Source organism: Equus przewalskii, chromosome 21, assembly GCF_037783145.1.
Source record: "Equus przewalskii isolate Varuska chromosome 21, EquPr2, whole genome shotgun sequence".
Taxonomy (NCBI): Eukaryota; Metazoa; Chordata; class Mammalia; order Perissodactyla; family Equidae; genus Equus; species Equus przewalskii.
In genome coordinates, this window is record NC_091851.1 from 32238760 (window position 1) to 32263758 (window position 24999).

General features: G+C 45.1%; 1 protein-coding gene across 17 annotated transcripts in view; it reads right to left on the reverse strand.

Annotated features, from left to right (window-relative positions):
• The window catches only part of PTPRT (protein tyrosine phosphatase receptor type T), a 1018757-nt gene that overhangs the window by 627474 nt on the left and 366284 nt on the right, over positions 1 to 24999 (reverse strand). For all 17 annotated transcript variants that reach the window (XM_070589264.1, XM_070589262.1, XM_070589256.1 and 14 more), the window contains 2 exons: positions 21041 to 21156; positions 4768 to 4942 (listed from right to left, as the gene is read on the reverse strand). In XM_070589264.1, the coding sequence (XP_070445365.1) occupies positions 4768 to 4942; positions 21041 to 21156 (291 nt within the window). The remainder of the gene's footprint in view (positions 1 to 4767; positions 4943 to 21040; positions 21157 to 24999) is intronic.

The window sequence follows — 24999 nt, forward strand, 5'->3', positions numbered from 1 at the left end:
GATGTTCATCAGGATGCATCTGCATAACTTTGGTTGAAGACACCTCCGTCCTTGGGATAAGCTGAAACACCTTGAAATCGAAGACAGCAGGAAACGCAGAGACGGGGAGAGAGGAAGTGCATTTATGAGCACTGGTGTGGAACAGGTAGGCTGAGGGGCCGGATTGTCAATCGAGCGAAACCTCAATTACAGAGTCATCTAATGTAGACCCAGGTACATTACCACAACTCAATAAACAGCTCTTCAGAATTAAGTAATTCCAATTTGCTTTCATTTTGATCTGTGTGCCGCCTCGAGAATTTGATATTACCTACACTTAACTTAGGCAGCATCTTCTGAAGCAGTGATGCTCTCAGTCCCAGGATGGCACCTTAGCCGCCAGCCAACCAGCCATAACCATGCCAGCTTAGGGAGACACAGAGACCCAGCCTGGGCCTCCAGTGCCCGGCCCAGCACAAGCACCTGCCGTGGATGCCATCAGAGGGCCCTCCAGTTCCTGGCACCTTTGGATGCTGCGGGGCCCTGTGACCTCCCAACCCCTGCATGGCCCAAGTTCTGAATGAGTGATGGCAGGGGGAGGGAGCCCATGTGGTCAGGTGGCTGAGCATGAGCAGGACCAGCTACTTTTCCCTTGTCCTCTGTTCCTGGCTCACCAGTGGTGGATAGAAGAGGAGTCCCAGGAATCTGACCCAGCATGGACTCCATGACCTAAATGTTCCCAAGACCACATGTTGGCCCCCACTTTGATACTTCCTCCCTCCCTTTCCTTATTCTCAGCACATGACTGCAGAGGAGAGAGCACCAGCCCCACTTTGCAGAGGAGGCCTTAAATGATCTCTCCAAGGCCACACAGACAGCAAGCAAATCGGCACCAGCGTCGGGCGTCGGGTCGCCACCCAGCCAGCCAGCCCTTCACCCTCTTACTTTCTTACCTGGGAAACCCCACCCACACTGGCCAGTTATTTATTTTATTTAACAAACACCTATAGGCTAGTGGGACAGGCACTGTTCTAAAACCTCCTAGATCCATTGTCTCATTTAATCCTCAGGACACACACCCTCTGAGGGAGGGAATCCTATTCCCGCATTCCCAGTGAGCCAGCCGAAGCTGAGAGAGGTTGATGTTCAAGTCACAGAGTGGGGATGCGATGGGGCCAGGACTCAAACTGGAGCATCCCCGCTCCAGAGCTCTTTCCTGTCTCTGAATTGAGATTAAAGGCAGGAAACATGGAAAAAACGCTGCCCAGGGGTGGTTTTCCTTTGTGATGCCCCAGTGTCAGCTCCCTCCCCCTCAGCCCACACCATCTGTGTGACATGTAAACCAGGAAGAGGAAATTCAACCTGAGGAGAAGCCCCAGCCGCTGGGAGAGCACTTAGACCTTGAGAATATTTTTGTTTTGTTTTGTTTTGATTCTCAGACTTTCTCCCTTCCCTGAAAGAAGGAAGATTTATATTCTTCCCTTGTTTTTTTTTTTTTTTTTTTACAAGTGCAAATACTTCAGTATTAAATAATTTAAGCATCCTGGCTCAGCACGGCAAGGGGCTCCAAGAGGTAAGTGAGTCATTCTTCTTAAGACACTTTCCCCCAAATGCTCTGGTTTGCTGCTTCCAATGGGTTCCCGGGCATACCCTCCAGGGTGACAGGCTTCCCCTGGACACTCTGCTTCTCGGGGTCCCTGCCTTTCATATTCTTGTTTGGCTTGGGTACCACTGGCTCTTCAGGAGTGTGTGTGTGTGTGTGTGTGTGTGAGTAGGGAAGGGTTAAATTCATTCCTCCAGGAACCTGGAAGTTAGTACCCCATTCGAGAGAGGTGGGGGAGTGGTGGGAGGAGGGACATGAGTTTAAAGGGCAAGTTGGCAACAAGTCCAGGGACTCCTGTCATGAGCCTTGCCTGCTGTCTGGACCCTTTCGACACTGTTCATGACATTATGATACCAGGTGCCAACAAGGCCTCCAGGTGTGGCCAAAATAGCATGCGCCAGCCCCAGGGTGGGCTCCAGCTCTGCCCCTTAGGACTGCTCTCTGCTTCTCAACCTGGCTGTGGCAGTTCTTTCAGCTGTGAAATGAGTTCAAATAAAACCAAGGTGCAGAGCCACATTTAGGACTCAGTTAGGTTGCATATGTAAAGGGACTTCTACACGCAAGGGGCCCAGCTTCTAGCTTACCACCAGCTGAAAGTAAAAAGGAAAAAAATGAAATAGGGGGAAAAATGGGCACCAAAAATAGTGATATCCCATAAAGGACTTTATCAAGGTGTAATAAAACAGGACAGGTTACAGGGCGTGCCGACCCGCCATCGTCCACTGGGAAGGAGACCTCAGAAGGAGGCCACCCAGGGCATCCCTTAACAGGGAGCTGTGAGGGGGTTCAGAGCTGTGGTGGCTTCTGAATTATAGTCACAAACTTGGTCCGTGGAGTGCTCCCTCCAGGCTGAACTCTGGCCCAGACGCACTGCCAGCAAAGGACAAATCACTGCCCCAGTACCACTGGCGACCCCTCCAAATAAAGGCAATGACGCTTCACCATGGAAAGCACATCCTCTGTTCCCAAGGGCCTTGGCTTCCTCCTCCCCCACAACTGAGGACATAAGGAAAGAACGGACCAAGCATTTTCTGGTTCTGTTTCTTGGTGTGTGAAAAGCTCAGAGCGCTACACTAGCTCCCACAATCATTCGCCCTATTCTGTCATCACCAACTGTGTGCCAGGCACATGCAAGGTGCTGGCAAGACCATGGGCAGCATGAGAAAGCACAGTCCATTCTCTCATGGGGCTTCCATTCCAGTGTGGGAGAGAAAAGAGGTCTAATCGGCGTTCCAGGGGAGACAGCTCAGGAAATGACATAATCACTGAGCACCTGAAAGGCCTGAAAAGGGCACTTTGTCATAGAAATCAATCTTATGGCACCAAGAAAGCAAAGATATGAGCCTAATGCAATCAAAATGATGATTTCTTTTATGTATTAATGGCATTCAATGTATACGATTTTAAAGATTTCTTTTTCTGTTAGTTGTTTTGTTCATGACTGTCTAATTTGTTGATATTTAGCTTAAGTGTTCATGGCATTATGATGATGACATGAATTCCTGCTGAGGCCAGTAATTCATTCATTCATCCATCATTCAACAAATATTTCAAGGTTTAGCCTTATAAAATGACTGATGATCTGGGTCGAAACAGTCAGCTACTGGTGATTTCACATGGTTCGATGTGCTCAGCACTTGTGACAGGTACTCAGCTAAGCCTGAGGGACTTATTGTGAACCATGAACCACGTAGAAGATGCCCCCTCTTCTCAAAGAGCTTAGATCCTAGATGGGAAGACAGAAAATTACCAAGTAAAGAAATAAGGAAGAACCATAATTTTGAAGAGTGCTGAGTGCTCTGTAGACAAACAGAAAAGCTTATGTGATAGAAAGCAACCACCAGAATGGGGGGCCAGGGAAATTCTCTCAGAGAAGACGGACAGCATGATGCCATTCAAGCTGAGACCTGAATGATGACAAATGCTCAGCCTTGTGAATATCCATCTAGAATCAGGACAGCCCAGAAGAGAGAATTCCAGGCTGCAACCTCTAGTCTGATCCAGGCCAGGCTACCAGTTCCATGGAGGCCAGCAAACAGAGGTCAAGGGTTACATACGAACCTATACTTTGACTAAGGAAACCAACTCAGGAGCCTTCTGGGGGGTCGATCAATGTTTTTACCTTCAAACACACCAGGCATCATTCTACAGCTAGCATAAGATAAATAGCTTCATTACTTCATTCACTAAATTATGCTATATTAAAATTTTAATCGGTGAACATAATGCTGGAAAATGAGTACATCCTTACACTGCTGTTTTCTAGTGTAAACTGTCAAACTGTTTTTTGCAAAAGCAGTATTGTAACACAAAGAAAAATCCATAAAGATGTTCATATTCTTTGGCCTACCAACTCTACCCCGAGGGAATTTATCCGAGGAAATAATCTGGTTCAATTGAATAAAAACGTTCTCTTCTGAAGAACTCCATTGAGGTGTTAATTGTTGCACCCACAAAGGAAAGATAAAACAATAACAAAAACACCTGGAATTATCTAAATGACTACAAATAGGGAGATTAAAAAAAGAGGATGATTCACTTGATGAAATAGTATACAACCATTAAGCATTATAATAAATATTATACAGACTTTCAGAAATAAATGGGATATCCAGCTCCTTGAAAGAAGCAGGAAAGGAAGCAATATGCATATTTTAATGGAAAGCATGTCAATGATACCTCAAGGTGAATAAGAACAAGAAAAGTGAGAAGAATTGAATCAAGGCCAGTGGGGTGGGGGATTACTCATTTCAAAAGTCCTTCCAAAGTAATGTCATTATATCAAGTTTTCAACAAAAAAATCCCTCAGAAACCATTGTACTCTCTGAACGCTGCAATAGAACACCACCAGAACACATGGACATTGCTTCATTCTAACTTTAAATGCAAAATAAGCCAAATTTGGAGATGTCTTCTGTGTCATACATCCCATGGGCTTTCACGTATGGATCCTATACGTAAGACCCAACTTCGAATAACAATGCAATATTGCATGATTTTACAATAACTTCTCTTTTTTGGTGTGTGTGTGGGAGTGAGTGATTGGAAATTGTGTCTCATTCTACTGAACGGAGGAGCAGCAGATGAGAAAAGGTGCCTTAACTCCTCCTACCCTTCCAAGGATGGAGCCAAGGGATTCCCATAAAATCAACCAGTAGGCAGAGGCACGGGCTGGTGGCACTCACCTTTCACAATCAGCTCGGCGTAGTTGGACACACCGGAGCCACCATCGGAGCGGATCACACAGCGGTACTTGCTCACGCTTCGCTGGGCAGTGTCTGCCACGCTGACGGTGGCCGAGAAGCGCCTGTGGTTGACCACGCGGGTGACCATGAGGGCCGTATCCCTGCCATTCCATTGCTGCAAGACAGAGGAAGGGAGAGGAGAAATCCTATCATCACACACTCCCGAGTGACTCCTAGCACAGAGGCTCCACCTGTCTCCACACCCCTGGGGCCCATGACTTTCCACAATAAGGAGTGTCCATGTCTGGTTTTCTCTAGTGATCCGGTTCAAGAATAAACATTGCTAGTGAGCTCATTCAAGAGGGTGGATGTCTGGTGGTAAGAAGAGAGGGCACAGCCCCCTTCTAAACGCCTTGCTCAGCCTGCATTTAGGGTTGGCACTTAGCCCCTTAACCTTCCTCCAATTTTCCTTCATCTCTTAAGCAGAACCCACAGGGTTTCCCCAAAGACAGACTCAGCGAGGTTAATGAGAACACAGCCCATGAAGCGATAATGAACAGCCTGTCCCCAGCCCCATGGCTGGTGCCTTGGTACCCAACCCAGCCTCTGAGCACCCCCCACAGGGAACAATCTGTCCCCATGGGTAGAGTGTGCATGGGGGCTTTTCAACACCTCCCCTCCTTGGCAGACGCTCTTTCCTCTGCCTGGAATCTCCTACTCCCTGGGGATACTCCCTCTCCCTTATAAACCTAAGTTGAGCTCATCACCACCGCCAGTAAGTTCCCCTGACTGTCACACCACCTCTGGAATCTATTCAGTCTCTTATGTATGGTGCAAATTTCCCACGCAACTTTGCTACAACTGTTTTCTACCATAGACTGTGAACTCCCAAAGGCAGGACTTTGCTCTTTCCATCACCCACACCATGCCCAGAAGCCTCCCGACTCGGTAAACATTTCTAGAATCAAGGTGAATGCACAGGCATTTTTGTCTTTACCATGGTGAATCCTAGGTGTGATATTCTGAGTCTGAATGAGATCTTTTCACAGTAGCAAGTTGTGAGAGCCACCAAGGCACATGCACAGGGATGCGGTTTGGGTGGATATTTATTAAGCACCTACTAAGTGCCAGAACCTGAGTCTCCCCTTTAATCCTCACAGCCTTGATTGAGGTGTGTATTATTGCTGCTCTTCTTAGAAGAATCCAAATGTCAGTGAGGTTAATAAACAAGTAGAGCAAGTAACTCCTTTATCTAGGACTTCCACGCACTCTTTTCACTGAGACCGTATCCTCACTGCCTGCCTTAATTTAAAATCTTTTTCCGGGGGCCGGTCCTGTGGCCAAGTGGCTACAGCTCCACATGCTCTGCTTCGAGGCCCTGGTTCGTGGGTTCAGATCCTGGGCACGGACCTGCTCCACTCATGGGCCGTGCTGTGGGGGCATCCCACATACAAAGCAGAGGAAGATTGGCAATAGATGTTAGCTCAGGGCGAATCTTCCTCACTAAAAGAAAAAAAAATCATTTTCCAAACGTAAAATTGAGCGTTTTAATTATCAGGTCAGATTTAGGGAAATCTTGAGATTTATCGGATTCCCCACGCCCCAAGTCTTCCAAGATGTGATCTTCATCGCTTCCTGAACAAAGTAAACAGTTCCGTCACATGCGTGACCTACTTTCATCCACTTCATCTTCCATCGCCCCCATCAGTGATGTGTCAGGACTGGGAGATAAGGGGCATAGAGCCACCGTGCTCAGCTGTACAAGCGAACGAGGTGGGACAGCAGGGGAAGGCAGCGAGCAGGAAGCCAAGAAACACGGAGCAACCAAGGCCTCCAGTGGACTGCTGCAGGCTGGACAGAGAGAATGTGGGTAACAGTTTTCCTCTTCTTTTGAATTTTTGGCATTCCCTAGACCTTCTGCCTCAAACATGTATTGCTTTTGTACTTGAAAATAATAAAATAAATGGTATTTTTTTAAAAGCCATGACAGTAGGAGAGGCAGCCATTACCCGCTCCCATTCCACAAACTAAGCGATATGACCAGACAAAAACAAGCACAAGGGAATGGAAGGGGAAGGTCATGAGTGCTGCCAGCCACCCGCCTCACACCTGATACAGTTTTTCAAGAGATGGTACAACTCGATCAAACTATAACTGACCAGACCCCAAACACGATTCCCTTTCCCCAGACAGTGCAAGGAGGAAGTAGAGGAAATTTTGGCAAATGCCAAGAATGTGTCCTGATTTCAGGAAGAGTTGGTCAAATGTATGGGAAGGCCTCGGAAGAGATGGAGTCACCGAAAGCTCATTTTCCTCACTGCTGAGCAAGGCCCTTCAGGGCCACCATGGGAGATATGGACAAGGGAGTGACAAGGCTTTGGGTGGGTATTTTCTAACCTAATTTATTTATAACATCACAAATGCTTTTATCTTTTCTTTCTTTCTTTTTGAAGCTAATAGTGACTGAGCACTATTATGGGCTAAGTGGTTTGCACGCCTTCTCATTAATTCCCCACAAAAATCCATGAGGTGAGCACACTTATTATCACTATTGTATACATGAGGAAGCTAAAACTCAGAGAAGTGACACTGCATGCCCAAGGCTGCACAGCTCATAAGTGGCAGAGCTGGGATTGAACCAGACATCCAGCTTCAGAGCCTGTCCTGAGAATAGCATGTGTGTTGCTCTGATGTGGGGGTAACTAACCCCCATCAGTCATCTCCTCCAGCATTCTCATTTCCAAATGTGGGATAGTGGGTAACAGGTGTGAACAGGATCTGCTTATTTGCTACCAATTTCTGAACTGAAGACCAAAAAAGAGGCAAAGAGAGGGTGGAGGGAGGGATGCTGTATAGGATGTGGGGGGAAACAAGCAAAAGTGTCAACCAAACAGACAGCTTATCAGACACAGTGCTTTTGCACAGACATCCAATGCTTTCAACAGCCAAGAAATGTGGGGGATAAAAAGGAGAGACCAAGAGTGATGTCAACACATGAGCTCTATAAAACAGGGGCTAGGAGGTGAGTGGATAAGGAAAAGTACAAAGAAAGAGATTAAACCCAGAGGAGCCCAGGGATGAATTACAGGAAACAAGCAATGCCATTTGCAGAATTCAAAATGGCATCAGCAGCGAAGAACTGAATCAGCACTGCAGAAAACCAGCGACTCGGAGGACAGGCTTGAAAAACTAACCCAGAGAGCAAGGAAAGCAAAGATAAAGGAATTGGAGAGAGACAAATAGATGAAGAAAACAGACACCAGACAACCAACCACCAGATAAATAAGTGGTGTCCTAAGGAAGAGAGCTGAACGAACGGAACACAGATCACATCCCAAGATATATTAGGTCACATTCCTGGATTAAAATAAGACCTAAATCTTCAGATTGAAATGGCCCACCATCTACTTGACAAAATTTATGGAAACTACAATAGTTATAGTACATATTCATAAAAACATTGAATGTTAAGGACAAAGAAGTATAGAAAAAAGCCAGGCAGAAAAAAAAATAATGTGCCAAAAAATAAATAAACCAATCTGGTATAAAACTCCTCATATGTCATTATTTCCAAATCTAAGGCACCCTCTCCTGGATGTGGCTGGTACCCCAGTGGTCACAGGTGAGCTCCCAGGAGGCTACAGTTATTTAGATACTTGTGAGACAACAGGGATGGAGCTAGGGAAAGACAGGATACGGACTGATAATAAGACAAATGCAAGCAAATTTGGGCAACTTCGGCCAGAGATTTCATTTCTCTTAGCTTCAGTTTCCCCAAATATTCGATGGATCTGCCACTGGTGCTCACTTTATGGAGTTTCATGATGAATAAACAAGAAGGCGTGGAAAACACTTAGCATGTGGCATATTCTACTGCTAGCGGAGCTCTCCAAACTAACCATGAAATTAGCCATGAAAAGTGGGGTAGGTAGGATAACGGCCTCCCAAAGACATCCACATCCTAACCCCTGGAACAGGCAAATATGTCACCTTATACGGCAAAAGGGAGTTTGTAGATGTGATTAAGTTAAGCATCTGGAGATGGGGAGATGATCCTGGATTATCCAGATGGGCCCAATGTAATCACAACGGGCTGTATGGGCAGGAGGTTCAGAGTCAGAGAAGAAGATGTGGTAACAGAAGCAGAGGTCAGAGGGACGTGATTGATGGCTTGAAGATGGAGGAAGGAGCCATGAGCCAAGGAATGCAGGCATCCTCCAGAAACTGGAAAAGGAAAGGGAATCAATGTGCCCCTGGAACCTCCAGAAAAAATGCAGTCCAGACAACACCTTGATTTTAGCCCCCAAAACGATCCATTTCTGACTTCTGATCTCCACAATGATAAGGGAATAAACTGTGTTGTTTTAAGCCACTAAGTTTGCAGAATTTCTTATATTAGCAATAAGAAATTAACACAGAGCAATGGCTGATTAAGTGCAAACCATTCATTTTTCCCATTTAGTTTAAATATTATTTTGTTATCACTTCCAGTATTATTATTTTTTTTAACTTTTTGTGTGTGTGTGAGGGAGATTGGCCCTGAGCTAATATCTTTTGCCAATCCTCATCTTTTGGCGTGAGGAAAATCCACCCTGAGCTAACATCCGTGCCAATCTTTCCTCTATTTTGTATGCAGGTCACTGCCACAGCATGGCTTGATGAGTGGTGTAGGTCTGCACCTCGGATCCGAACCCATGAACCTGGGCTGCCAAAGCAGAGTGTGCCAAACTTAACCCCTACACCACTGGGCTGGCCACCAGTATTATTTATTTTTCTTCTTAATGATGTCAGATTCCAGCAAAACCAGAGAGGATTAAGTGCATACCCCTGAACGATTCACATTTTTCTGTTTAGCTCCTGAACCACCAGGCTTTCTCCCACTGAAAGATAGGAAATTGCAGGTTGTCTTATAAAATCTCTGGAAAATAGGCCTTTTGATAATCACACTTGTCATATTGGGAGCAGGCAACAGCAGGACAGGGACGTGCAGGAGGGCCTGGAGCCATGATAGGAAATAGCACTGAGATGGACCACGGGCAAGGAGAAATGGAGGTTAAGTTCAGAGAGCTGAGCCCAGATGGAAGGGCAAGCAGGTGCTGAAGGTCAAGGCAATTGAGCAGGAACCCCGACACAGAAATCAGAAGGGATTCTAGAAGCCCAGGGAGGGTGAGAGGCTCCGATGCCAGAATGCCGCGGCAACGTGGAGAAGGGATTATAGCAGAGTACATGTGTAAGAAGCACAGGTCCCAGCCGCTGTCTCAGCCCCAGACAGAGGGAGAAGAGAAAATACAAGGGAAGAAAACAAAGGGAGCTTTCATTAAGCAGGAATGGGCTCAGAGATCCAGGCTTACAGGCAAGTGAGTAGTTTGAGTGGGCACAAAGAGGGGTGGAATAGGGGGATGCCAGGAGCCTGAAGTGGACCGCAGCCCAGAGACAAGGTGGGAGAGCACATCTTCCCAATCAAGACATCAAGCGCCATGTCATGCACAGGAATGCAAGTGTTAGGATGCTGGGAAAGAGGAGCAGGACAGTGAGGGGTAGCCAAAGTCCTGGGAAAAGCCAGAGAGAAGCATGACATGGCTGACACACATGGAAGCGTGGGGAAGATGCTGTCAGACTCTTAGATCCTTGTGACCACTCCGGCTTGTTGGAAATTTTCTTCTGGCTCCTGTAATATTTTTCAGACATAAGTACATCCTTCCTCTGAAATTTCAGGGCACACTTCCTCTCCTCTGTGGCAAGTCTTTCAGACCTATGTCTGTTGTTCCAAAGCGGAATCATCTTCTAGCCCTTCTGAGTCTATGAACCAAATGAATCAACTTCCCAGTGGGCACTGATAACCGTGTCTTAGGTTGGGCTTCTCGGAAGCAGAGTCTGAGAACGGCGACTTACTGAGTGCTCTCAGGAGAAAGGGGGTAAAAAATAGGGAGAGGAAAGAAACCGAGCAAGGATGTGGTCAAAACTGGAGTCCAGCTTCAGCGTGATTCCACGGGAGCTCTGGAGCATGCATGGACCACAGAGATGATCCCACTCTAGGCAAGGAGCCAACACTTGTACCCCATGTCAGTCAGTCCTTGGTCATGGTCTGTTCCCATTTGACTGAGCGCAGTTGTCTGGGGAAGGGGAGCTGTGAGCCTTTAGAGCCAACAGGGACAGTGCCTTGGGGTTGGGGGCACTGGCTCAAAAGGACACTGATAACATCTATTCTGCCCAGCGCTTTCCTATCAATGCCTCCTCCATTACACATAGGGTCTCCTAAAATCCCATGAGCCACTGCCTTGAGCTCTGCTGGTGGTTGGCTCCTGAATCGATGTTAAAAAAAAAAAGCAGGGGGAGGGGAGAGAAGGGGCTGGGAACTGAGTTTGGTTGAACACTGACAACATGGGAAAGCTGGAGCATCCTGTAATAACACACTGCTTCCGCTGAAAAGTCAATATGACTCCCACAAATAAAGAGTTCCATAGCTAAGTGAGTTTGATAAATATGTTGTTCAACTTAATGGGATTTGTCTGAGCATTTATTAAGTAAAAGCCACATTAACTAACATTTTTGAGTGCTTAGTCTGTGCTAGGCACTGTGTTAACTGGCTTACATGATAGAATTCACTTAATCCTTTTAAAATCCCTATGAAAGTGCCTCTCAAAGGGTGGTTTCTGGACCAGCAACCTCAGCATCACCTGGGACCTTGTTAGAAGTGTAGATTTTAAAGAGGATTCCAGGGCTGATATCCATTTGTGGATGCTGTTTATTGCTGTTGGCAGTCTGAGTTTTCCCCCCTTTCCTTATTCTATTATTAATTATCCTGGAAATGTAGTCATTATTTAACAAAACAGAAAATGAGAGAATGTGGAGTGTGGAAAGTGTGATCTCTGCCCAGAGGAATTTACAGGCTGGGTTAAGATTCCAGCAAAACAGCAAAAAGGATAGGAAATAAATATAAACATGAGGATTGAAATAGCATACTTCACAGAGAAAAACAGGGCCGGTGTGGAAAGAGCAATGCTCTCAGAATGACCTGGAGCAGAGGTTCTCCAAGTGTGGTCCCTGCACACAGAAGTATGAGCATCCCCTGGGATGCTTGTTAGAAATGCACATTCTCAGGCCCCATCCCCTGACTTAATGATTCAGAAATTCTAGGAGTGGAGCCAGGCCATTTTTGTTTTAACAAACCCTCCAGGTGATTCTGTTTCACGGTAAAGCATGAGATAGGTCCTATTAATATTCCTATTTTAAAAATGAGGAAACTGGCAGAGGGAGGTCAAGTAACTGCCTTAGAATAGCACTTCTCAAACCAACGTGCATACAAATCACCTGCGGATCTCGTTAAATATGCAGATTCTGATGCAGTGAGGCTGCGGTTGGACCTGAAATCCTTCCTTTCTAGCAAGTTCCCAGGTATCGCAGGTGCTGCTGGCCTGTGAACTGCTGGAGAACAGCAAAACCTTACATGACTTTGCTGAGTGACTGACTTAGGATTTGGATCCAGGTGATCTGATTCGAGGGACTGAGGCCTTAATGACATCACCCAGCTGCCACCCGGTATATGACAGCGAACAGTTACAATATGACTCTGTGAGAGGAGGGTAGAGCACACAGTGTTCTAGAAACTTACTTTGCTTCGTCAAAGAACACCAAATGTCATCTTGCAGGAAATGACTGCTCCATAGAAAATAGTTTGGGAAATGCTGTGATGGAAGCCCAGATGTCTAGCTTTCTGGAAGCATCAGGAGTCTCTAAGTCAGAAATATCTATGTAAGGAGGGGCAAAGCATCTTCCTACACTCCTGGCTAACAGACTGTAAATATATTCTTCAGGGATGGCATATCTGATATGCTATTAGGGTGAGGTTTTCTTAACCCAACTCCATCAGGCTAAAGCAGTGGTTCTCCAACCTTGAGCCAGCATCTGAATCACCTCCAGGGTGATTCAGCAGGTTAGCATGAGGCTAGATAATTTGCAATTCTAACAAGTTCCCAAGTGATGCTGATGCTGCTGGCTTGTCTTGAGTCTCCAAGACTTGAAGGGTAATGTCATCTGAAGTCCCTCAACAGAAAGCAAGGGGCCAAATAATTCCACATAACACGTGAACGGAAACATTCCTTAAATCCAAGCCACTTCCTGAGGCTGAGCAATGGGCCACTGCACTGAGGATACCCAGCCACGGGCCAGGGATGTGGCACCCCAATCCAACCCATACTTTATTGGCAGAGCCAAGAGTCCTGAACACAGGCTGAGTATCTATTTTCTTTGCCCAAAGGCTCTGTCTGCTTGCCAAGCTATATGCCCACAGGGCTGCATCGACCCAGAGGGCGAAACTTTTTCCAATTCGCTCATCCAGGGGCACATGTGTTCTAAGTTGAACAAAGGCATTTTATAGACTAATTGGTGGGCCTCCTTAATCCCATTTTATACTTAATGTCTTTCTCATCTTGGCAACAGGTCCTTTTGAAATCTCTCTTTTTTCATTCTCCTCTTTCATCTGCTTTTCTCTCGTTTTCAAAACAATTTGAATTCTACCTTCCCTTACCTTGTTTTGTTTTATGTGAAATAAGTCAGCTTGGTTTGAGAGCGCACAGTCTTTGCAAGAGCAGGGGCTGTGAATACCCACGCTTTAATATTCCTAACCCTAACACACTTGCATCCTTCCACCCCCAGGCAAGACCTCGCTGTCTTCAGGAACCATCTAGAGAGGAAACAAGAGAGGCACCCAATGCCACGGAGAGTCTGCTGTTTTCACATTACCCGATGAGCTATCAAGGTATCCATAATGGCCTCGCCATTTTGCAATTCTCCATCCTCTCTGCTCTCGTGTCATGACATTATTCCCTTCACAGAGATAAGACAGCCTGCAAAAATGGCTGTCATTATTTCAGAGAGCGCATGCAGGCCTGCAATTGATTTATGGTGGGCAGAAGTGGAAACATTACTGTCTTTAATAAGACAAAACCGTGTGCAACAGACATTATGCCTGTTTTACAGGAGATATTTTAATACAGGGTTCTGGAAGCCTTCCAGGTGTTGGTTTGAGCTTTTAGATTAAAAAACGATAATAATAAAAAAGTAAAATGAGGCCCAGCACTTCCAGCTGAAAACTGCTCTAATTGTTCCAGAAATCTCCTGGCTAGAAAATACTTAGGTGGGATTCCCACAATTCATTTGTAATGAATATTCTTTTCACTTCTAGTCATACGGCTTCAATGGCATGACATTTGGAAACTTGCTAAAATCTGGCTCATTGATTTTCTTAAGATCATATTTGTACCTCTTTGGCAGTCTCTAAAGAATAGCTTTTGATTATTCTTTATTAAACGTTAAAAGAAATAGAAGTGGACATAAATCATTTTTGATTAGCTGTGCTGAAGCCCTCCCAAGGGTCTACTGCATGCATAGCTGACTGCTCATTTGGGGTTGATTTCTGGGTTCAGAGTTCCTGCAGAGTTAGGAGGATCCTGGCATAAGTCCCACAGGGAGCTGTAAGCCCTTAGCAAAGAGGATGAGCAGGGGGTCAAGGGCCTGCACATGTGCCATCTCCCTGTGTGGCACCATCTCCCTTTGACTATATCCAGTTCACCTCTCAGCACTCTGTTCAAAGGCTGCTTCTTCCAAGGGCACTTCTCTGATACTCATCATCCCGCCCACTCTCCCTACTCCCTACTCAGCAAACCCTTTTTTTCTCCTAGTAGCCTGGTCACATTTGTGATGAAATATTTAATTCTGTGATGAGTTGCTTAATGTCTGTCTCTACTGCCAGGAGGTGAACTCCACGAGGTCAAGAAGCCGGTCTGCCTTGCTCATGACTCTTTCTCCCAGCTCCTGCGCCCTGGGGCCGGGATGAGCTGGGATCAAATCCTGAAGCACAGAAACTGAGGATGGGCTGAGGGAAGACACTGATGAAAAAGCATCAGAAAGTAAAGGAGGCAAGAATAAGTATGTGATGGGAAATTTCCAGGTCAGAGTTGACTGGGGTCCTCAAAGACAATGTGTGCGGGATGGAGGACGAGGAGGAGGTCCAGGCAGCAGGTGCAGACGAATTTGAGAGAACGCAACCTTCTGCAAATCCAAAGCCCAGCTAGATTTTCATCCCCTGTGTTGCCCTAAAGATGTATTTTTTAATCTGGGACACCTACAAGTGACAAGAAGGAAATGTGATGATGGTGCCAAGACTTTATAAATATAGTAAAAACCATCAAATTGTAGACTTACTGAACTTTATGGTTTGTTAATTCCATCACAATAAAGCTATTAATAAAAGATTGGTGTTTCCTAAGCATGGGGTTCTTTAGCTGTGACACAGGCCTACTGTATGCAAACCCCACCTGGATCCACCCCCCCATCATCCCCATGGGACTTGGGGGGACAAGGGAAACTGTTGCAAACGTGAAGCTCATTCTGCCTGCTGGGCAGTGAATAATAAAGTCCTTTGTCTCTGACCCAGGAGACTCACATCTTCTGCCAGCAGCTATGAAATGGCAGCCTACCTCATTAGCTTGCAAATAAGGTAAAATCTCAGACCCTTCCTAGTTGTGGACCAATGATTTCATGGAAACGAGAGGGCAGGATGATTTTCAAGGAGGGAGCAGTCAGCGCATCAAAGGCTGAAGAAGAGTCAAGTATAAGGACTAATAACAATAATGTTGTAATAATAAGCCCCATTGGCTTTAGCAACAAGGAAAGCACTGGTGACCTTCACAAGGGTCACTTCTGGGAAGAGGTTGGAGTTGAAGAAAGCCATCACATTTAAGAAATTTGGCTAAGAAGAGGAGAAAAGTAAAAAGGCAACCAGAGGGGAGTAATTTGAACAATATTTCAAGGGTATTTTTACTTCATTGATTTTGCCTGTAGATTTGAGAAACTCAAATCTATTTAAGTATCTAGTACAGTGCAAACTAGAGAAGTGTAAATATGTGCTAAAGAAACGAATTTATTTTTTTAATAGGAAGCCATCTGTATAGAAGGAAAAGCTGGCATGATGACATAAAGTGAGAGGACTACAAGGTGAGCGTGGAAGGATGCCGAGAACTGAAGAATAGGACACAGACCTGTGTTCGAATCCTGCCTCCCCTGCTCGATACCTGTGCAACTTTGACCTGTGTGACTCATTTACCCCTCCAGGCTCAGTCTCCTCATCTATAAAATGGAGCTAAAAATAGCATCTGCCTGAAAGACTGGTTGCAAGAATTAAATACATCACAGGTGTAACCACTCCATAAACGTCAGCTTTTATGAGTATTATCATTAATTTATCATTATTCTGTGGTTGTGATGTGGCCACTACATTTTCAACAGAAGTCCCACGTGGAAGGGACACCTGGTACAGATGCAGGCAGGAGGAGGAGGAGCTGGTTCCAGAACACTCACAGCCCTGGGAGCCAGCGGGAGCCCGTGGGGGACCTGGAAAACAGGTTTACTAGAAGAATCAGCCACAGTGAGAACTGACACGTCTGCTTATCTCCTCCGCCCTAGATAGGCTGCTGTTGGGCTGAGACGTGCCCAGGGCAGGAGCCTTTTCCTGCCAGATTAGGGTCTGCTCCCTGTCCAATGCCTGTGATTTGTCTAAACACATATGCTGCCCCCACTGAGATCTGTGCAGAGCGTTTGGACACATGGCCTCATTTCTGAGACTCTTCAAACGATATTTGTTGCACTAACTCTCGATGGAGCAAATCCTTTGTAGGGAGGCCTGGAAGCCAGCCCTGCAGTGGACTGACAGGGCCTGCTCTGGAGCCCTGAGAAGTGGAAGCATGGGGCCCTACGGGCCACGGTCTTCCGTAAAGCCCAGATGGCACACACACAATATTTCCACATCTCTGCCTGGAGGAGCAGTATCTGATGGTGGAGGTGAGGCGTAGGGGAACCTGAAGGTAATTTTACCCATGTCCTCAGTGGGGGCCAGGGCTTCGGCTTCTGCTGGAATTAGCTACCCCAATGCCCAGTCAGGGCTTCCCACCATCCTTAGAATATTGTGTATGTAGGAAAAACGACCATTTTTCTCTTTTTAGTAGCATTTTTTAAATTTATATTAGTTACCTATATTCATTTTAGAGTATTTTTATGAAAAAGAAAAGATTAAAAGTGAAAATAAAAAGCATACATAATCTAACATCACAATCAATTATTGTCTTGATACGTGTTGTATAGTGTTATGTGTATATACTTATATAGGTAGGCATATATTTGTGAGTATAAATATGTGTATATTATGTATATGTGTTTGTTTTTGATAAAAAATTAATAAATTGAACATATTAGTTGTTTTATAACTTGTTCTTTTAGCTTAAATACATATTGTGAAAATGTCACTAAATATACTTCTATAACCTGATGCTTAATGACTCCATTCCAGCATTTACTTAATCTGTCGCTTTTGCTTGACATTTAGGTTGTTTTCAGTTTGTCATCCTATTAAACACACTTGCAGATAAATTCTTCCCTGTCTTGCTTATTTTCTCAGGCACATTCCCATAAGTAAAATCACTTCTTGGAAGAATATGCACACTTGAGGTTTTAGATATATATTGCCAAATTATCTTCCAGAAAAGATGTACGCATATACATTTTCACTGTGCTGCACTGATAATCCCGTCAGTACAGTTGCACCTAGTTGGACCCTGAATATTGTTCTTTTTGCTTTTTTAAAGTGCTCTCCAAACTGTAGACTAGACATTTCACTCAGAATGCACACTGTCTACTTGCTTGAAAAAAATGCTTGAAAAATTACATTTGGATTCTCCAGGCCAATTTATCACATAAGAAATAAGCAGGTTATGACTGAGACCATAGACCGTCCACCATAGACCATGGCATTATACTCTCTACCTCAAGGAGAAATCAACCCAGAATGAGATGAGCTTGTTTATAATTTTTATTGGCCTTTATCAGCCTTTTCCCCGAAGAACTAGAATTGTTCTAGGCTCAGGAATGCACAGTTCTGCATAGGTCCTGTCCACTGATTCTTACGTAGAATTTGCACCATGAGTCCATGAAAGCACCATCAGACGAGGTCTTCTAAAGAGCATATAAAGTTTCCAGAGGGGTGTCAAACAGGGGTATTTGCTGGTCTTCCTTTTTAATATATTAATTTATGATCTGTAACCACTCACAGATAAGCAGGCTATGGATTCTTGCTCTTTAGAAAAGAAGGCAAGCATTCTCTATAACACAGGTGACAAGGATTTATCTCAAACTATGAGCCCACCACCTGCTCCCTAACCATTGCCAGAAAGAAGGGCCACTGGACATACCATTCTGGAAAGAAAGTCACCGTCTGTATTTCCCTGACTTAAAAACTGGTGGATAAAAAGTTTCTACCTTTGGTGACTTAGTGATTCTTCAGCTTATCTTGGAAGCTACAGCAGGAAGTGGCATTGCTGAAAGCTAGACCTGCTGAGGGCATCTTGTGGGGACTCCTGGTCACCACGTGCTTATTTCACCTGCTTAGGAAATGCTCAGGTTGAGTCGCCCCAGCCCAGTTACATGAACAGAGGTTTGGCGAGTCTGTCGGCTGCTCCTCCAGGCACTGAAACAGAGCCAAAGCAGTATTTCATGAGAAATCCACCACTGCCTCAACCAGTCTCGGGTCAGGGCTGCGGCCGGCTCCTGGTGGCAGGTGTCATGACAGGCACCTCATATTCTGTAGAAAGATGTTAACCGACTTCCAACCACACTGTTGAATATAAGCCTGGACTTAACTAGCAAAGCAGGCATTTGCCAGAGAGCATAGCGTAAACCATCTCCCTCCCAGTATTTTCTGAAATATAGATGCAGGAGACAATATTTGGGGAGGTTTCCTTGAGAAAACAGTTATTGAATCTATCACTCACCAGATGCATTTAAAGTGTCCCAGGATGGAGACGGCTTAGCAGAGAGCTAGGGACCGCTGGCATATCACAGTGCCCACTTCACCCTCCTCTCTTCAGCCGCATCCTTCAATTGCTTTTACACAGAACATCATCACGTGAAACAAGCCTATGAAACTCACTCGTGTGCCTTCAATAAGACTGTGGTGGAGAACACTGCTCCTTACACCACATGCTGTTTTCTTTAGGACCCCTGAGAACCATTCCTGTCTGACCCATGTGAATGACGGAATTTTCCCGAGCAATTGGTTTGTGTTTATCTCGTGGACATTGGGAACTGTACTGTGTATATAACATTTCCTTTATTCTATTGGTGGCTACAGTACTGTGGGCTCCACTTGTGACCCACCAGTCAGTAACAGATATACAGAAAGGTGGTTTTAGCATTATTGCCAGCTCCATTGTGTTCTTTTCCTCCTACCTTGGGTGGCCTCACTTTTAATTTACGCTATCTTGTCATGCTTTATGTCCCATTGTAAGCCACCTGAAAAACGTTCTGTGCAATAAGATTTGGTTTACACTGAAAAGCAGATAAATAAATAAGAAGTGGAAGAGCTCCACGCCTCGTGTTCCTATCTGTTGTCTTCCAAACTTCCATTACATTCTGCTTTAACATCCTTACACTGATAGACCCAAGGTTTAGGGCATGCAACTCAGAACTGTAGAAGTAACGATCATAAAATAATTGGAAAACCCAAAGAAAGGTATTGGAAGTATTGTGATTTTCCCATCTCATTTTCATCACCCAACTCAGGCAATGCCATTGAAATGACAAAGGCTTCTTGGAAGCCTGATGCACTTTAATACACTTTAATACTAATTATAATGAGAAAATAACACTACGTAATACTTGACTGACACGTGGAAGGTGACAGTGCTCTCTTTGTCTGTAGACAGCCCAGGGAAGTGGGAGGGGCAGGCATTACTCTTATTTTCATTCCACTGCCCTGCTAAGGAGCAAGGAGGAACTGTGTGCCCCTGGAGGTGGTCTCTCTGCACCTCCAGGGGATTTTCCAACTGCAGGAAATGGGCTCAACTGCAAGAAGAGAAGTGACACTACGAACTCCCACCAAAGTGTGCTGGCCACGGGTTAGGGACCAATGTCCAAACTAAGTCAGTCAGAAGAGATGATAGAGGACTCTTAACTCTTCTTAATATGAATTGGAGGGGCCGGCCTGGTGGGGCAGAGGTTAAGTGCACACTGCACGTTCAACTTTGGCAGCAGGGCTCGCCAGTTCAGATCCTGGGTGCGGACATGGCACCGCTTGGCAAGCCATGCTGTGGCAGGCATCCCATATATAAAGTAGAGGAAGATGGGCACAGATGTTAGCTCAGGGCCAGTCTTCCTCAGTAAAAACAGGAGGATTGGCAGCAGATGTTAGTTCAGGGCTAATCTTCCTCAAAGAACAAAAAAACAATATATGAATTGGAGGTAACTGGAGTCAGCTTCTTTCAAGCAATATTCCTGTTTCCTTGAACCAGAGGTGGTATCTTTCTAGAGTCATGCTCTCCAATAAGACTTTCTGCAATGTCAGAAATGTTCTCTATCTGCATTTGTCCAAAACGGTGGCAAATAGATGCGTGTGGCTATTGTGCACCTGAAACGTGGCTAGTGCACCTGGGCATCTGAGTTTTGAATTTAGTTTATTTTAATTAATTTAAATTTAAATAGCCATGGTAAGATTAACAAGGTTGCAGGGCACAAAATCAATACATGAAACTCAATTTTATTTCTATATACTAGCAATGAAAAATCAGAAATTGAGATTTGTTTAAATGCCTTTTAAAATAGCATCGAAAATGTGAAATATTTAGGGATAAGTCTGATAAAAAAACATGCAAGACCTGTACACCAAAAATTACAAAACCTTGCTGAGTGAAATTACTGAAGATCTTAAATAACTGAAGAAATATACCATGTTCATGGTCAGTAGACTCATTATTGCTAAGATGTCAGTTTTCCCCTAAGTGATGTATAGATAGATTCAATGCAATCAATTCCCATCAAAATCCCAACAGGCTTTTTTGTAGAAACTGACAAAGTGCTTCTAAAAGTCACACGGAAATGCATATATACACAGAGTCTAAAATATTGTTTGCCTTAGCCCTAGGAATCTGAGCTTAAAGGACAAAGTATGTTAGAGGCAGTTTGGAGAGGTCATAGTTGCAAATTCTAGCTCTGGCACCTTTGTATTTGTGGTCTCAATTTCTCCATCTGTAAAATGGGTATATTGATGCCTACATAGCAGAATTAGAGTTAAGATTTAACAAGATCAAGGATACAGAGCAACATCCAAGGAGCAGAGGTACTTAAAAAATATCCTTCCTCTTCCCCACCAAGCCCTTCATCACAGCATGCACTTTCTTCCCTTACCAAGGGATGGACAGGTGTGAGAAGGGGGCTTCTCCATCCTTACCTGGAGCCAAAGTTTGTCATGCTGAGACCACTTCCCGCCAGCAATGCACTGAAACGTGGCATTCTGCCCCACATTCACCTCAACATTTTGGAGCCGCAGAAAGTGAGGTGCTTTTCCTAAAAGAGAAACCAAAGGGCACATGAGGACAAATTCAACAGCCTGCACCACTTCCCTATCAGTAGATGGCAGCTCAGGATGGGCACCAGGCAGGGTGGAATTTGTGCCTGGGAAGTGGCCTCACTCACTGAAGAACTACTGTTGATTGATCACTTACTACAAGCCGAGAACTACTGTAAGAGCTTCACATGCATCCACTCACTTAAACCTCAAAATAATCCATGAGGTGGGCAGTATCTCCATTTCACAGATCAGAAAATTAAGGCTCCGTAGTTTGGCACAGTCAGCAGCCGGGAAGTGGGGCATCCAAGACATGAATCCAGGTCTCTGAGAACCTCAAATCCATATTATTAGCTGCTAGGCAATATTGCCATGTCTGGAAGAAGAAATTGAATAGGCGGAGGCTCACCGTAGCAGGTTCCTCCCTGTTGCCTGGGTGAGCAGAAGAAAGAAAGCTGAAGTGAAGCACCTTTGGGCCTGAGACCTCCACACATGGCCTTGGTGAGGATGCTGGTGATGCAGATGATGCAGATGATGAGGAGGGCAAAGAGCGGAGGAGGGAGAAAAGGCGGAGGAGAATGCTGGTGGCTTCCATTCACTTAGTGCTTACTAGGTGATGGGTGTCATGTGCAGTGTTTACACACAGTAACTCAGGTAACTCAATGCAGTTGGTAGTGGTGTTATCTCTATATTACAGTGAGTGAACCAAGGCACAGAGAATTCAAGAAATGTTCAGAGTCTACACTCTTCACTCTAAGATATGTTATCTCCTAAGGATGAGAAGGAGGTGGGACATTTACTCTGGGGACTTGGCCTAACAGGAGAAAGGACTTTCAAACGAAACTCACAGTGACCATAAGCAATCAATTCTAGAATTAAACATATGTTTTATGTTGGGTAACTTTGGTTCATCTTTTTCCTTGTTTACAGACACAGGTTCTCATCTAGGTGATATCTCCAAAGATGAGTGACTTGATAACCTACGTTTAGAAGAATGAGTTTCTGCACTGAGGCACAAAAGTGCCAAAGATGCCTACCACATTAACAAATCAATGATGAAGCAGGCATCAACTACCGAGAACAAGATCAAACAGAGTGTTGTCAAGAGGATCGAGGAGGTTCAACAGGGCCCTTTGGCCATCTTTCCAGAAGGAGTCAAATATCCAGAGAGACAAATAATAACAACAATGTCACTTATTGAAAGCTCCTACAATGCCAGGTACTGTGATAAATGCTTTATATGTTTTATCTAATTTAACTTCATAACATTCCTGTAAAGCAGACACTAGTCTTATTCCCCTTTTAGAGAAGCAGAAAGCAAGGCTTACCAAGTTTAATTTGCCCAAAGCTACATGGTATTAATGACAGAAAAAGAATTCAGTCCTTTTTAATCCAAAACTCAGCATTTAACTAGCACATTCTCTTGCCTCCTGGGCAATGGGAGGTCAGTGGTGTCACCTGGAACCCACAGTCCAAGAAACGGCTCATAGGCAAGGCTGTGCTGATCCTCCAGGCATTTCTCATTGCTCCAGAATACTTTATCACAAGTGGTCCCTTTCCTTGCCATTTGTCCCCATGGCCTCCACGCTTTAAACTATCTGGTCTACCAAACTGTGTCACCATCTGTAAAGCTCAGCAAAAGCCAAGAACCTTGGCATGATGAGGCAGACTTGCTGTAGGAAAACATATACCTTCTGCTCAGGTTTTTAAACAAATAACAACAGCTCCGAGACCACCCCCACCCCGCTGCCTTTGGGACCCTATGACTAGAGTGGCATCTACAGTCAAAGGCCCAGGGAAGACCTCTCCTTGTGGGCTTCTCAGAGTTGAAGATTCCTGCATCCAGTCAACCTGAAAAATGTCAGGCTGCTTTGATCGTCTGAAATTGTTTCCTTTTTGCTCTCCTGTATAATTTTGTAAAGTTATTTTTGGAACTATCAGTTCAAGTCAATTCTTCAAGTGGGAACAGAGTGAACCCTGTAAGCCAATTTATGCCACAGGTTATCGGGGAAGGAACATCTACTGCGTGTAGGGAGGGAGCGTAGGGTCTTAGCTGCAATGTTGGGAGGCTTCGTGTTGGGTTTTAGAAAGGGACACCTCCCCTTACCCTTGGGGGACACTTGGCAAATGGCTTAACCTCTGGGGCACGTGCAGTTAGAAATGGATCTTCTCTGGATCAATGTCCCTGCTTGCTTCTGACTCTCCATTTCTCCATCTCAGCAGCAGACCTTTTGCCTTAATTCTTTCATCTTCTATCCCTCCTCCTCCCTTCCTTCGAGGTCCAGTGGAGAGAATTTAGAGGCTTAATGGCCCCTAGCATTAATATTCTGGTGAAACATTGATGGTTTACAGCAGACGTGTTGAACCCATGCAACTACAGGAGCCAGACAGTTATGTAGATGAATAAAGGGTTCAGTCAAAAAGCAAAGCAAAAACACCACCTCCTTGTCCCATCATTCATTTTCCCACTTTAGAGAGAGACATGGGTAAAATAAAGATTTCTCTATACAGACATGCATCGCTTAACGATAGGGACACGTTCTGAGAAATACGTCGTTAGGCTACTTCACCATTGTTTGAACATCACAGAGTGCACTTACCCAAACCTAGATGGTATAGCCTACTACACACCTAGGCTATACGGTACTAACCTTATGTGACCACTGTCCTATGTGCAGTCATTGAGGTTGCAACGTCATTATGTGACACATGACTGTGTAAGAAAACAACACTGTAAGCACAATAATAACTGGTATCTGACACCAGCCTCAGCATTGAGGAGGCAATAAGGAGTGGTGGGGACTTACACTCCATGCCCATTGAACGGGGACAGCTGTTCCTTAAATCCAGCAGATGGAGGTCAGGAGAGAGTGCTTTGCTCAGGGTAGCTAATCATCCGACTTCTCAAGGCAAGTAAGAAATCCAGGGTTTATGTAAAATCTCTCACTCAAAAATCTTGACAGAATTTTATTAAAACAACATGCAGACTTAACAAAACACGTCTACAGACACGCTCTTTTAGGTTGTGGTTTCTGTTACATACTCTTATGTAAGTCATCTGGAACAATTCCCACTGGCCAATCTTGCCCGAGCTGGACCATAATCTAGAGATGCTCCCACCTCTCCAGGCATCGTGCTGCAGGATCACGTGAGTGCTAGCCCTAGATGGTGGCTCCCAACACAGGAACTTATCCAGACCCCCCTCCTGTTGCTTAGCACTCTCTCCACGTTCACTGACTCTTGTCTCTGCTCTTTGAGCCCTTGCATCACCCCCACCTCATGACAGATTGCTCTCTCTCTGGGGATCCTCCTTATGTTGGGGACCTGTTTGGTTCACCTCTCTGAGCTCCTGGCCTCTCTCATCCCGCTCCCATCCCCTCATTCTAGTCCACTCCTGAGCTCTACGCTCTTTCAACTGTCATTTTCCCCAGCATCTGCAGCTCTGGGAAAGAAATTATCCCACCAGCTTCAATTCACCAATCTTCAGCCAAATACGGCTGACCTCAGCGCCCAGACGAGCCACCAGCTCAAGATTTTACGCATTTCACGCTTACTCTCTACTGAGACCCAGCACCCCAAAAACAGGATCCTGCTGAATGGGGTTAACAGAAAACTGGCTGTGTGTATGGGGCAAAATGCCTTGATGTTGGTGACATTTAAACTCCTGCAGACGTCAGTGCAGCATCTGAAGACATATTATTGTGCCCTTTATCTCGCTCTTTAATCCTGACACTGCTCAGTAGGAAGCCACACAATTGAGGAGAAAGCGCAGTACATACATTAGAAACATACTGCAGACACTCCGTGGGCTCAGTGACACGGCCCCACAAGGTTGTGATGGA